This window comes from Trichomycterus rosablanca, chromosome 7 (genome assembly GCF_030014385.1).
Source record: "Trichomycterus rosablanca isolate fTriRos1 chromosome 7, fTriRos1.hap1, whole genome shotgun sequence".
NCBI classification, from domain to species: domain Eukaryota; kingdom Metazoa; phylum Chordata; class Actinopteri; order Siluriformes; family Trichomycteridae; genus Trichomycterus; species Trichomycterus rosablanca.
Genome location: NC_085994.1, coordinates 1,819,812 through 1,835,000, shown reverse-complemented (window position 1 = coordinate 1,835,000; position 15,189 = coordinate 1,819,812). Strand labels below are relative to the sequence as shown.

The window sequence follows — 15,189 nt, the reverse complement described above, 5'->3', positions numbered from 1 at the left end:
TAACAGAGAGAGACAGAATATCAACAAAAAATCCAGAAAAAAAACATTACATAAAAGTTATAAATTAATTTGTATTTAATTAAGGGAAATAAGTATTTGATCCCCTACCAACCAGCAAGATTTCTGACCCCCACAGACCGGTTATGTGCCCATGAGGCACACAAATTAGTCCTGTCCCTGTATAAAAGACTCCTGTCACAGAATCAGTTTCTTCCGTTCAAATCTCTCGACCACCATGGGCAAGACCAAAGAGCTATCAAAGGACGTCAGGGACAAGATTGTAGACCTGCACAAGGCTGGAATGGGCTACAAGACCATCAGCAAGAAGCTTGGTGAGAAAGAGACCACTGTTGGTGCGATCATTCGAAAATGGAAGAAATACAAGATCACAGTCAATCACCCTCACTCTGGAGCTCCATGCAAGATCTCACCTGGTGGGGTAAGAATGATTCTGAGAAAGGTGAGGTCAGTCCAGAATTACACGGGAGGAGCTTGTCAATGATCTCACATAGCAGACAGGTGAATCTAATAAAGTGCTTGAGGAGATTTTGAGTCCCTTAGGCGTCTAGGGTTATACAGGTGCTGACAAGCCTCCTTTGCCAGTGTGGTGGTGTGGCAGGACCATGTGGACCCCAAGGTACTTAAAACTATCTTCTCTGGTAGTTTAACCCTTAATGAATACCTCAGAGGCTGGATTATGAGTAGATTCTTCTCTGCAGAGACAGAGTCTCACATAGAGGCTTAATGAATGTGATAAGAAGGACAGAAAATCACTCTTCATACTCCCATCAGCTTGTAGGATGGTGGAAGGTTCCATCGTTAACAGAGATTTCTTAGCTAGAACATAGAAACTGGTTTTGGACGTCATACAATGCAAAGTAACATTCCACCGTACCAGTATTCTTAAATATTGGAATATGACTACTGACAATCCTGCCCTAAATATATCTACACGTTCTAAGTAGTATTTGCTTATGTATTAATAATTCTAGTGTAAATAAACATTTTCTCAGACAATACTATTTAAACTGCGGTCCCGCTGTCTTGCTGACGTCGAGGAGGAGATTGTGTGTGTGTGTGTGTGTGTGTGTGTGTGCTATAATCACAACTTGTGTCTAGTAACCAGCATGTTGAACAGAGACTTGATCACATTGAGAACTTGAGTAATAACAATGCTGTGAATGATAATAACTGGTAGTGTGTGTGTGTGTGTGTGTGTGTGTGTGTGTGTAGCGCTGTATTTTAGCAGGGACGCTATAATGCTAGTGTTAAAGGGATTATTTATGAACTCCAGGGCAGGGTCTGCTGTATCACCGGGTGTGTCATTCACCCAATTCTTCATTCACTAAATATAGACAGCGGTTTAAGAGCAGTTGTCACACCGGAGCCTCGAGGCAAAAATTAGGTGTGTGTGGTCAAAAGTATGTGGACACCTACATCGGGTGTGTGTGAAAACCTAGCTCTCTCTCTACATAGACGCATTTTATGTCATCCTACACTCCTGAGAAGAAGGCATGTCTAAATTATTAGATCCCTTAAAATGCACCTGCTGAGGCGCCTTAATTCTGTCTTATTAGAATCCTCTCTACTGAGGCAGCTGATCAGGTAGGTAGTTGGGGAGCAGGGCGGGTCACCAGGTTTTCAAACAGACCCATCATCTTGGAAAGGACCTTCCCTAAACTGCTGCCACAGTTAAAAGCTAAAGCAAAAAAATATGTAATGTTTTATCTTATAAACTTTATTGACTGATGATTTACAGTATATGTGCTGATTTGTTTCTAAACTTGATGCCAGCAAAACATTAAAAAAAAAATTGGCACAGGGGCAAAAAGAGGACTGGAAATGCTGTAATTGGGTATAAAAGGGGCATTTAATAAAGGCTCTGTTGTTTATGAGCAAGGATGGATGTTACGATAGTGTGGCACTGCAGTAAGATGTAGTAAGTTAGGTTCAGGTGCTAGACTGTCTTGCCTGCAGTCCAGCCTGTTCTCCTAATAAAAACGTGCAACATCCTATCCTGCCTCCCTGCCAAGCACTGTTATTACTACGGCAGTTTATTTCTGTGTGTGTAACCCTGTACATTGGCGGTCATTGGTCACATGATCATTGTCCACACCTGTCCTGTATTACCTGTATCAATTGTGCAATGAATCCAAGAACAAATCCTTGATTCCCAATGAATAGTTGGGCATTAGCCAATTATGTCCTCGCAGACACCTGACCAGCCAATAGCAAAGCTGAGATTCGAACCCAGGTTCCTCAGATCTCAGCAGTAACGGGCCACCCGAGCACCGAAATAAATAAAGTAATTATTTAATATTAAAAGCGATTCCTCTCACCAGAATGTAGTCGGCCCATCGATGACGTGCAGCATCCAGAGCTCCCTGTCTGAGCTTCAGCAGGTGGTTAAACCGGGACAGGGGCCAGTGCTTGGGGCCCCACTCGTCTACATACGATCTGTGATCAAACACCCAAGAAAAAAAGGAAAATCACAATCAGTGCATCTCTAGGCGTATTAGAGGCAGAGATGTTCACGAGTTCGAGTCAAGTCACGAGTCTTTAGGCTAGAGTCCGAGTCAAGTCACGAGTCAATATAATAAACACAAAACATATATTGGAAATGTAGCATAGAAATAAAGAAATAATCTGTAAGTTCAGATAAAAACAACAACAGATTAGCGAGTGTATTTAGCCGTTTTACTTCGTGTCTTTACTTTCCTCCTCATTGTGTAAATGAATGTAATTTCTGTAACAAGAAGGTTCCAGTTAAAAGCTTCAACTGATACGTTTTGTTTTCATTACAGAACAAAAGCGCTCGATAAATCACGGCACAGCGGCCAAAATCCCAAACACAGCAAAAACAATCATAACCGCTGCTTACCTTAGCTTCTGTTCTTCCAGATGCTATTACATTTATAAGCGTGCGTCCCATTAGGAACAGAATCCATTATTTTGTAAATGTGCTTATAATTAAAAACCTCCAAACTTTTCCCGGTCGTGAAGTAAAACAGGAAGTCGTTAGAAAGCCGATCGAGCGTTTCATTACCACGTCATCTGTGTGACGCAAACTGAATAAATGCAAATAACAGCATTTCTTACTAACAATTACAATCAGAAGCTCTGATTGGTTCAGAAAGCGGTTCTTACAATCATTAGGGCCAATTCTGTAGGAGAGTTCCATTCACCCCGGTTGTTCCTGTGAAGTGCACTACGTAGGGTATTCCACCATTTTAAGTGAGATTCCAATCCAAAGGTAACGAAAATGTTCAAATGGAGTAAACTTCAGACTGTGTAGGGAGTAGGGAGCGATGATTCATCACTATGCTGGAAGCTGGCTGGAACATTTACACATTGTGTGTGTTGCTGGTTAAGACGGCCGGAGCGTTATTAGAGAGAACATTTATAATAATAATTATATGTATATATATATATATATATATATATATAATTGTCACACGTAACTAATGTTAACACATGCTGACGCTAGAGACTCCTGTTGTTTATGAGTCTTTTTTTACGAGTCATTTGAAACGAGTCCGAGTCGAGTCTGAAGTCGCTGTGTGTGCAACATACGTTCCCCTATCTCTGATTAGAGGAGAAATGAACCTCATCAGCCAAATACTACATCTAATTCCATTTCAGGAAGACAGGAACCCAAAATATGCCGCAACCAGGCCTAGCTGGAGCTCCCACAGTTTGAACGACTTCCAAAATGTCCAGTTCCTCCACAAGGGTTTAAAACAGGTCTAACAGACTCACCTGGGCTCCTCCATGGGTCTCCACTCCACGTAGTGATACCTCCTCCGAGCCGACTTCATCCACTCCTTCAGCATGGCCGTGGTGTTGTCCATGTTGTGGTCTGTTGCTGCCCTGCAAGTCAGAAATCACATACAAGCGTCAGGTTAAAGCATCCGTGGACCGGGAGACCGAAATACGCCTTAAATAAAGTGCCAGTCTTTCACGGGGCATCGCACACACTCAGATTTAAGAAACTGACACATACGGAAACCTTAGGTGGGAATAGAACATACTCAACAAACTCATAAACAACGCATGCATGTATATACAATCACAAAACAGACCAACGTTCATCATCTGAGTGTGATTATCTCGAGAAGCGTGAGGTAAAAACAGGTATAAGGAACAGTAAACACTGCCAAAATGTATACTTTTATTTACAGAAGTAAATCGGCGCCCACACAGGCGTGACTGACTGTGTCTGAGGGAGAAAACGCTGATATGTGCTGCTCACTGCTGCTGCAATAGCGACCACTGCTGGCTGTTTAGTACAGTTAGACTCACTACTATTATTATATAGGGCAGTGGTAGCATAGAGGTTATGGTTCTGGACTAGTAATCAGACGGTTGACAGTTTGCCACCAAGTTGCTGCTGTTGGGCACTTGAGCAAGGCCCTTAACCCTCAACAGCTTATTTTTCCAGGCATCACGGTGGATGTCCTCTATTTTGGGGTCTGACGTCCTTTTTTGGGGGTCTGACATCTTCCTTTTTTGGGGTACTATGTCCTTTTTTGGGGTCTGATGTTGCTCTTTTAAGGTCTGATGTCCCCCTTTTTGGGTCTGATGTTCTTTTTTGGGGGGTCTGATGTTCTCATTTTTTGGGGTCTGATGTCCTTTTTGGGGTCTGATATCCTCCTTTTTGGGATCTGATGCTCTTTTTTGGGGGGTCTGATGTTCTCCTTTTTGGGGTCTGATGTTTTCCTTTTTTGGGGTCTGATATCCTCCTTTTTTGGGATCTGATGTTTTCCTTTTTTGGGATCTGATGTTTTCCTTTTTTGGGGTCTGATGTTCTCTTTTTGGGGTCTGATGACCTTTTTGGGGTCTGATGTTCTACTTTTGGGGTCTGATATCCTCCTTTTTTGGGATCTGATGTTCTACTTTTCGGGGTCTGATGTCCCCCTTTTGGGGTCTGAAGTCCTACTTTTGTGGTCAGTTGCCCTCCTTCTGGGGTCTGATGTTCTCCTTTTTGGGGTCTGATGTTCTACTTTTTAGGGTCTGATGACCTCCCTTTAGGGGTCTGATGTTCTACTTTTTAGGGTCTCATGTTCTTCTTTTTGGGGTCTGATGCCCTTCTTTTGAGGTCTGATGTCCTCCTTTTGGGGTCTGATGCCCTTCTTTTGAGGTCTGATGTCCTCCTTTTTGGAGACTGATGTCCTCCTTTTTAGGAACTCATGTTCTCTTTTTGAGGTCTGATGTCCCCCTTTTTAGAGTCTTAAGTCCTTCTTTTGAGGTCTGATGTCCTCCTTTTTGGGATCTTATATCTTACTTTTGCGGTCTGGGACTGATAACCCCCTTTTGGTGTCTGATATCCTACTTTTTGGGGTCTGATGTCCTCTTTCTGGGGTCGGATGTCCCCCTCCAAATAGTAAGTTCCCCCGCTTCTTTTGAAGTTCTACTTTTTGAGCTGCTGATTCGTCTGTCCCGTGCAGTCATTTCTTCATTAACGTTGGAGCTACACCAGTACTTTCAGACCTAATTCCAGTAAACAAAACCAGTGAAGCGACCCCCTTATGCAACAGTAATATCTGAACCGCGGTGCCATATTCTGCAGGACCGGGTTCGTGTGCCCGTCTGTGGTACAGAATGTTCACTGTTTACTCACCGGCTCGACAGGCTGGCAAGAAGAGACGCAAACACACGGGTCTGAGTCTGAACGTACGGGCACAGAAGCACCCGGAGAACATTTAGTGTAGAACATCTGAACTTGGCACGTGTGTTTTAGTCCTGAGTGGCCAGGAACTGGTTCCAGGCTTTCGTCATTCTTCAGTCTTTCCATGAAGTCCAGCCAGCAGAGTTTCATACGGCTGAGTTCATCTCATTATTCTGCTCCATTAATCAAGAGCTTCATTTCATTATACACCAATCAGTCATAACATTATAACCACCTCCTTGTTTCTACTGTCCATTATATCAGCTCCATCGGCTGGATATATTTCTGGTTGGTGGACTATTTTCAGTCCAGCAGTGACAGTGAGGTGTTTAAAAACTCCAGCAGCGCTGCTGTGTCTGATCCACTCATACCAGCACAACACACACTAACACACCACCACCATGTCTGTGTCACTGCAGTGCTGAGAATCATCCAGCACCTAAATAATACCTGCTCTGTGGGGGTCCTGACCATTGAAAAACAGCATGAAAGGGGGCTAACAAAGCATGTAGAGAAACAGATGGACTACAGTCAGTAATTGTAGAACTACAAAGTGTTTCTATGTGGTCAGTAAAGCTGATTAAATGTGTAGAAACAAGGAGGTGGTTATAACGTTATGGCTGATCGGTGTATACCGCAGTAATGTTCTAATATGTGAATGAATTACAGTGTAAATGTAACACAGCCTGGCACCTATACATGATGAACGGCTCATCCAAGCGTGGGATGATGGAGATCAGAAAGGCGACAGCTCTCCCCACCGAGCCACCCAGTCATGACACAGTGTAACACTAGTCCTTGTGTAATGAAGCCCTAGTCCTAGTTATAATCATAAACCACCGTCTAAGCCATGATGATGTCATGTAAACAAGTCCAAATATAATGTAGTCCTGGACTGACTGCAACTCATAATACTGTATTAATGTACTGGCCTATAAGGTTGCTGGTTCAAGACCCACCAACACCAAGTTGTTGATGTTGGGCTCCTGAGCAAGACCCTTAACCCTAAGTTGTTTTGTATTCTGTAATGAATGTAAACTGCTTTGGATAAGTGTGTCTGCAAACCCTTTTTGAGATCTGATCTGGTCCTACTTTTTTGGGGTTTGACGTTATTTTTGGGGGGTCTGATGTCCTCCTTTTTGGGGTCTGATGTTCTCCTTGTCTCAGTCTGATGTCCTCCTTTTTAGGGTCTGATGTTCTCCTTTTTGGGGTCTGAAGTTCTTCTTTTTGGGGTCTGATGTTCTCCTTTTTGGGGTCTGATGTCCTCCTTTTTGGGGGTCTGATCTCCTTTTTGGGGTCTGATGTTCTCCTTTTTAGGGTCTGATGTTCTCCTTTTTGGGGTCTGATGCCCTCCCTTTTAGGGGTCTGATGTCCTACTTTTGGGGTCTAATGTCCTCTTTTTTGGGGGTCTGAAGTTCTTCTTTTTGGGGTCTGATGTCCTCCTTTTTGGGGTCTGATGTCCTCCTTTTTGGGGGTCTGATCTCCTTTTTGGGGTGTGATGTCCTCCTTTTTGGGGTGTGATGTCCTCCTTTTTGGGGTCTGATGTTCTTCTTTTTGGGGTCTGATGTTCTTCTTTTTGGGATCTGATGTCTTCTTTTTTGGGGGTCTGATGTCCTCCCTTTTTAAGGTCTGATGTACTTTTGGGGGCCTGATGTTCTCCTTTTTGGGGTCTGATGTCCTCCTTTTTGGGGTCTGATATTCTTCTTTTTGGGGTCTGATGTTCTCCTTTTTGGGGTCTGATGTCCTCCTTTTTGGGGGTCTGATCTCCTTTTTGGGGTCTGATGTTCTCCTTTTTGGGGTCTGATGTTTTCCTTTTTGGGGTCTGATGTTCTCCTTTTTAGAAGCTGATGTCCTAACTGGGTCTGATACCCCCGTCTTTGGCGTCTGATGCCTCAGACAGAGTTTCTGAATTGAAGTTGCTGATTTGTTGATGTATGTTGTATAAAAGTCTGGATGATTTTTGGTAGCTCTTATGCTAATGAGCTGGTGAGCGTTTGTGCTTTGGAAAACTCCAGACTGAGTAAACACACAGAGGTCGCAGGTACACCAGATTAGCACAACGAGCCGAGCTGAATTTAGGAGCATCACACCGCGCGTCAGTGTTTTTCCACAGTCTCTGACTCAGTCATGGTGGATGAGGCGCGACTGTGAGCGAGCACGGTAAGGAACGGTGTGAAAACGGTGTGGAAACTTCCATGAACCGAAAGCGAGAAGCGTAAAAGGAAGACAACACGGATCAGATCAAAGGAACGACTAAAACATGAGAGGACGTTTGTTATTAGGAAAAACAGGAGTAACATCACTGCTGTAAGGCGACAGTGCTACCCACCAAGCCACCGTGCCGCCCTATTAATAATAATATTATTGATAATTGGTCACAAAATAATATTAATTGAAATTAATATTAATATGGAGTGGCAGTGCACAGTGGTAGCCTAGTGGGTAGAGCTTTGTGTCCACTCACTGTCCACTCTATTAGACACTCCTACCTAGTCGGTCCACCTTGTAGATGTAAAGTCAGAGACGATCGCTCATCTATTGCTGCTGGTTGAGTCGCTCATCTTCTAGACCTTCATCAGTGGTCACAGGACGCTGCCCACGGGGCGCTGTTGGCTTGATATTTTTGGTTGGTGGACTATTCTCAGTCCAGCAGTGACAGGTGTTTTAAAACTCCAGCAGCGCTGCTGTGTCTGATCCACTCATACCAGCACAACATACTAACACACCACCACCATGTCAGTGTCACTGCAGTGCTGAGAATCATCCACCACCTAAATAATACCTGCTCTGTGGTGGTCCTGTGGGGGTCCTGACCATTGAAGAACAGGGTGAAAAGGGGCTAACAAAGCATGTAGAGAAACAGATGGACTACAGTCAGTAATTGTAGAACTACAAAGTGCTTCTATATGGTAAGTGGAGCTGATAAAATGGACAGTGAGTGTAGAAACAAGGAGGTGGTTTTAATGTTATGGCTGATCGGTGTAATTTATGAGTTTGAGAGAGCAGACGGTTTGATGGTCGGTCTGCCAGTTTATCACTGGTTTATCACACACATAATGGGCGGAGAGTCTCATCTAACACACACACACACACACACACACACACACACACACACACACACACACACCATGAATACTGCCAAATAATAACCTGAAACCTGGGACTGAGGGACAGTGTCAGACACACTACTTAAGAAATCAGGTAAGCAATATACGTATAAAGTAACATGGGACTAGTAATCAGAAGGTCACTGGTTTAAGTCCCATGATTGCCAGGTTGTGCTGTTGAGCCCTTAAGCTTACAATTGTTCAGACCGTGTACCGTCACACTACTGTAAGTGGCTTTAGATAAAAATGTCTGCTAAATGCTGAAAATGTAAAAGCAATCTTAACAATCTGATGTTCTGCTTTTTGTGGCCTGATGTTCTCCTTTTTTGGGGTCTGACATTCTCTTTTTTGTGGCCTGATGTTTTCCTTTTTTGGGGTCTGACATTCTCTTTTTTGTGGCCTGATGTTTTCCTTTTTTGGGGTCTGATGTTCTTCTTTTGGGGTTTGATGTCCCCTTTTTTGGGGTCTGATGTTCTTCTTTTGGGGTCTGATGTCCCCTTTTTTGGGGTCTGATGTCCTCCTTTTGGGTTCTGATGTCCTCCTTTTTTAGGGTCTGATGTCCTCCTTTTGGGGTCTGATGTCCCCTTTTTGGGGGTCTTATGTCCTCCTTTTGGGGTCTGATGTCCTCCTTTTTGGGGTCTGATGTCCTCCTTTTTAGGGTCTGATGTCCTTCTTTTTGTGGTCTGATTCCCTTCTTTTGGGGTCTGATGTCCTCCTTATGGGGTCTGATGCCCTCCTTTTTGGGTGTTGATATCCTTATTTTGTGGTCTGATTCCCTTCTTTTGGATTCTGATGTCCTCCTTTTTGGGATCTTATCTCCTTTTCAGAGGTCTGATGCCCTCCTTTTTGGGGTCTGATGCCCTCCTTTTAAGGGGTCTCATGTCCTTATTTTTGGGGTCTGATGTTCTCTTTTTTGGGGTCTGATCTCCTTTTTGAGGTCTGATGTCCCCCTGTTTGGGGTCTGATGTCCTCCTTTTTAGAGTCTAATGTCCCACTTTTTGGGGTCTGATCTCCTTTTTGGGGGTCTTATGTCCTTCTTTTTGGGGTTATGAAAGTGGCCACCCTAGTCCATAATTAAACAAACCTACACTAGTACAAATAATAGACGGTGTGGACAGCGCTGGCTCAGTAATTCAGCTACTAGACTAGCAATCAGAAGGTCGCTGGTGCAGGCCCCATTGCCGCCAAGTTGCAACTGTTGGGCCCCTGAGCAAGGCCCTCAACCCTCAATTGCTTGCATTGTAACGATTTGGATTAAAAGTCGGAACACCTGATCTAGAAGAACTGTCGGGCAGTAACACACACACACACACACACACACACACTGTTCTGTACAGATGCCCAGCACCACTTTTTAACAGCTGGCGATTTATACTGATCAGAATTTGGGTCAGATTTGTGAGCACGGTTCCAATTTCACATTTTTCAGAGACAACGAGAACCAGAGAAAGTTCTGGAACTGTTTCATGAGACAGAAAATAAAAAATAATTCACATATTTATTTAATCAATAAATAAAACAATCTGAATCTAAAACATCCGACAATGCAAGCTGGGGTTCTGAAACACTGGGTACACTGGGTACACCCCACCACCACCAAGCTACCAATGCTGGACCCTAAATTCTTAGTTGCTTGGATTGTAGCCCAACTCAAACGTAATTGGATAAAAAGTTCAGCCAAATGTGTAAATGGGAAAGTGTGAGTGTGGTCACTGGGAACACTGGATCTGGAATCAATTGGATCTAAACACATGTGGCAGGGCTGGACAAAATCTGAGCTATGGGAGTCTTGGGTTTTAGGAACATGTGGCTCCAGATATAAGGTTCTGGGCCCTTTATAAGATACAGCTTTGGGAATACTGGGATCTGAACAGGTCTCCATGTCACTGGGAATATTTTTGGGATGTTAGGAGATTGAAAATGTATTTAAAATTGTAACATAGAAGTCTGGGCACATACTGGTCTCAGAACGTTAAACCCTGGAAACATTGGGCTCTGAGTATATTGGGTTCTGGCAACATTGGTACGGGGGTCAGACTTTGGGAACATCTAGTTTGTGAGAAGTTGGGTACTGGAAACACTGGTCATTATTGAGTTGTAAATATTTTGGTCACAGGGATCAATTGGTACTTGGTACATTGGGAACACAAGGGTCCCACCACAACAGACTTGGAGAACAATGATAACTTGGAACATAAAACTTTGAGAACAACTAGTTTGTTCTTAAAACATTGAGCCCTGGGGTCAGTTGGTCCTTGTTAGGTTGGGATCTGAGAACACAGGGGTCAAACTACAACAGACTCAGAGAACAATGGGAAATGGGAACATAGGAACGTCTAAGTTGTGAAACACTGGTTACGGGTTCTGAAAACACAGGTCTTTACTGGGTTCCGGCAACATTGGTCATGGGGATCAAGTCAACTGGTACTTGTTGCATTGGGTTCCTGTGTCCTGCTACAACAGGCCCTGAAAACCATGGGAACTGGGAACATCTAGTTTGTGAGAAGTTGGGTACTGGAAACATTGGTCATTATTGTGTTCTAAAAGTTTTGGTCACGGGGATCACTTGGTACATTGGGAACACAAGGGTCCTGCTACAACATACTCTGAGAACAACAGAAAATGGTAACATGGGACTTTAGGAACATCTCGTTTGTGAAATACTGGTTACAGGTTCTGAAAACATGGATAATTACTGGGTTCTGAAAGAACTGGTCTCTGGGATCAGTTGGTCCTTGTTGTCATGGATCATTATTGGGTTGGCAATATAGACAATACAGATGGCAATAATGGTAATGGGGTCAATTAATCCTTGTTACGTTGGGTTCCTGCTTAAACAGACTCTGACAACAACGGGAAATAGGAACATAGGACGTTGGGAACATCTAGTCTGTGAAATATTGAGCTCTGAAAACATGGGTCATTATTGGGTTCTGGCAATATTGGTCACGGGGGTCAATTGATTCTTGTTACGTTGGGTTTTTGGGGTCCTGATACAACAGACTCTTAGAACAATATAAATTTGGAACACAGGACTTTAGGAACATCTAGTTTGTGAAATACTGGGTTATGAAAACAGGTCATTATTGGGTTCGGAATATTTGGTACATTGGGCTCTGAGAACACAAGGGTCCCATTACAACAGACTCTGAGAACAATGGGAACTGGAAACATGGGATGTTGGTAACATCTAGTTTGTGAAATATTAGGTTTTGACAACATGGATCATCACTGGGTTCTAGCAACAGTGGTCATGGAGAACAGGTCACTTGGTACTTGGTACATTGAGTTCCTGAGGTCCTTAGAACTTTAGGACTCATGGGGGGGGGGGTCCAATCGGTCTCCGTTACATTGGGATTAGAGAACACAGAGGTTCCGCTACAACACACTCTGAGAACAATGAGAACTGGGAACACAGGACTTTGGGAACATCTAGTCTATGAAATATTGGGCTCTGATTATTATTGGGTTCTGGTAACACTGGTCACAGGGTTCAAGTGGTACTTGTTATATTGGGTTTCTGGGGTCCTGCTACAACTCTGAGAATGATGGGAACTGGGAACATAGGATTTTGGGAACATCTAGTCTGTGAAATATTGTGTTCTGGCAACACTGGTGACTGGAATCAACTGGTACTTCTTACATTGGGTTCCTGGGGTCCTGCTACAACAGACTCTAAAAATAATGGAAAATGGGAACATAGGACTTTGGGAACATCTAGTTTGTGAAATATTGGGTTCCAAAAACATGGGTCATTAGAATATTATTATAATATTATATATTATAGGTCCCGGGGAATCTAGGGACCCTGGTACTGTTTTGTGAACAGCCAATAAGGTTGTAGCGTTGAAATTCGAAACTAACTCCAGATTACAGAAGATTGCACTCACTGTATAGTGATCTGAGCTTGCTGAGTGTGTGTGTATAATTGTGTGTGTGTATAATTGTGTGTGTATCAGAAAGCGAGTGAGAGTTTGTGTTTGCGTTTAATAAAGTGTTTATTGGTGCAAAGTTCTACCAACACTAGCAGAACTGAGACTCGAGAAGAAAAGGTTCCTGCTGAGATCCTGGAACTCTCCCTCCGTGGGCTCATTACTTTCTGCCCTGAAGCTCCTTCCCTCCTCTCCACGCGTGCGAGTGTGTGTTTATGGACCACATCTGGACAACACATGACACGTACACACCTCAAACCAAACGTCTGTTATCGACCTGAGATTTGGACCTGATTGAGTCTTAGCCTACGTTCAGAGAGCGATGTTCAGGCAGCAGAGTGAGGACACGAGGTGACCGGGCATCATTCATTCAAATAGCGGTAGGAGGCAGAGCAAGTGGGCGGAGTCTGCGAAGCGGAAAATTGAAGCAAAGTTTAACTTTATGTAAACTACAATTGAAGCGATGTGGCGATTACCAATAGGAATCGAGCTTAATGTAAATTAATGAGGTCACATGCCACACTAGGACAATCAAATTTCACTCAATTACTACAAGAAAGCAGGAAACACCCCGGAAACCCACACAGACACGGGGAGAACATGCCAACTCCACACAGAAAGGACCCGGATCTTGCTGCGAGGCAACAGTGCTACCCACCACTGACTCTTAAACCTGTAAGGCGGAACCCATTTGTATCTTTTATGCTACATCTACTGCGTCATGTCCACTTTAATAATCCGGTGGTGCCAGGGTGGCACAGCGGTCTGTTCCACTAGACGTAGAACTGTTGTACTGGTGCCACCAGACTGGTTTGTGTGAAGGAGGCTTTGTTGTTTCTGAAAGGGAATTGGAACGAGGCCGTCTCCTTTGCTTACTGTGCAGTAGCTTCAGGGTCTGACAGGCGGGTGATGAACAGTCGGTCCGGTGCCGTCCACGCCGTCCTGGTGTTTGTGCCGACGTGGCTGCCTTTGAGTTGTGGGCAAGAGGGGCTCATAAAAACTACAAATTCCTCATCAGCGCTCTCGGCCAACGCCGCACCTCCGAGCTCCCTCGTACACACACACTTCTCATCACACACACACTGCACACACCTTACACTGCTACTTCATACACCTCTCACACACAAACTTCATGTCACACACTTTCAACACACATCTCACACACACCTCACATTCACATAACATCATACACCTCAAACACACACACCTTTTACATTTACATTTTCAGCATTTAGCAGACGCCTTTATCCAAAGCGACTTACATTACAGTTACAGTATACAATCTGAGCAACTGAGGGTTAAGGGCCTTGCTCAAGGGCCCAACAGCAGCAACCTGGCAGTGGTGAGGCTTGAACCAGCGACCTTTTGATTACTACCCTTGTACCCTAACCACTAGGCTACGGCTTCACATCACACACTTCAAACACCTCCGAATCTACTTCATACACCTCTCACACACACACACACTTTACATCACACACACATCACACACACTTCATGTTCATTCTTCATTCACCTTACACAGTTCTCATTTACTAAACATCAGAATCCTCTCTACCACCTAAGGTACCTAGCAACACCCTAGTGACCAGCTTGGAACACCCTGTCAACCACCTGGGATACAAAAGCAACCAACGAGCAACACTCTAGTAACCACCAGCTAGTAACCACCTAGCAACCACTTAGCAAAATCTAGAAACCACCTGAAATACTATAGCTAGCAACCACCTAGCAACACCATAGCAACCATCTCAAATGGTTTGTTACATAATTTCTTTGCCTTTTTTTACAGAAACACAAATTTTCTAGTTTATTTCATTACACTTATGCACATCTGTGTTGATCTAGGACTGACTGCAGAGCTAAAGCTTTCAAAAAATGCATTTTACTATATTTTAGACAATTAATAAAGTAATATTTAAATATAACGTGAGATCACAGTGTGCAGTAAATCAGTACTGTTGTGACTACTGATGTTCTACAGAACATGATTTAAACATATTTTATGCATGAGTCCCTTAAAAGTGGACATGAGGACATTCGGTGCACAAACGTCCACTAAATGCACAAACAAACACAAACAAACCCACATACATACACACACAGTGTGGAATGTCACTAGAAAATGTTCTCAATGCACAGCTGTACACAGGAACGTTCTGCAAACTTCCAAATCGAGTCCCTGGGTGATCAGTGTAACTGTTTTCCCTGCAGTAAAACCCTACATTTTACGACTGAACGTGTTATGAATACTTACAGCATCATGCATTAAAAACACTGAATATTTTTCAATGTTTGCACAGTTTGCACGCTGTGTGAGCAAAAAAAAGTGCTTTTTATTCTCGGTACTGTGAGTTTTTTTTTTAAATGTTTAGTATTTTATAGCAGCTTTTCAGTTTGTGTGATTAGTTCTAGCGCAATCAGTTCTGGTCCTGTGAACTGTTTTCATTTAATGGCTTGTGATAGAAAATTATGAGTAAGG

At 43.4% G+C, this 15,189-nt stretch overlaps 1 protein-coding gene across 1 annotated transcript in view; it reads right to left on the bottom strand.

Moving 5' to 3' along the window:
- Nucleotides 1-15,189, bottom strand: part of colgalt2b (collagen beta(1-O)galactosyltransferase 2b) — a 48,232-nt gene that overhangs the window by 16,622 nt on the left and 16,421 nt on the right. The window contains exons 2-3 of the mRNA XM_062998234.1: nt 3,760-3,870; nt 2,340-2,457 (exon numbers count right to left, since the gene is read on the bottom strand). Of these exons, the coding sequence (XP_062854304.1) occupies nt 2,340-2,457; nt 3,760-3,870 (229 nt within the window). The remainder of the gene's footprint in view (nt 1-2,339; nt 2,458-3,759; nt 3,871-15,189) is intronic.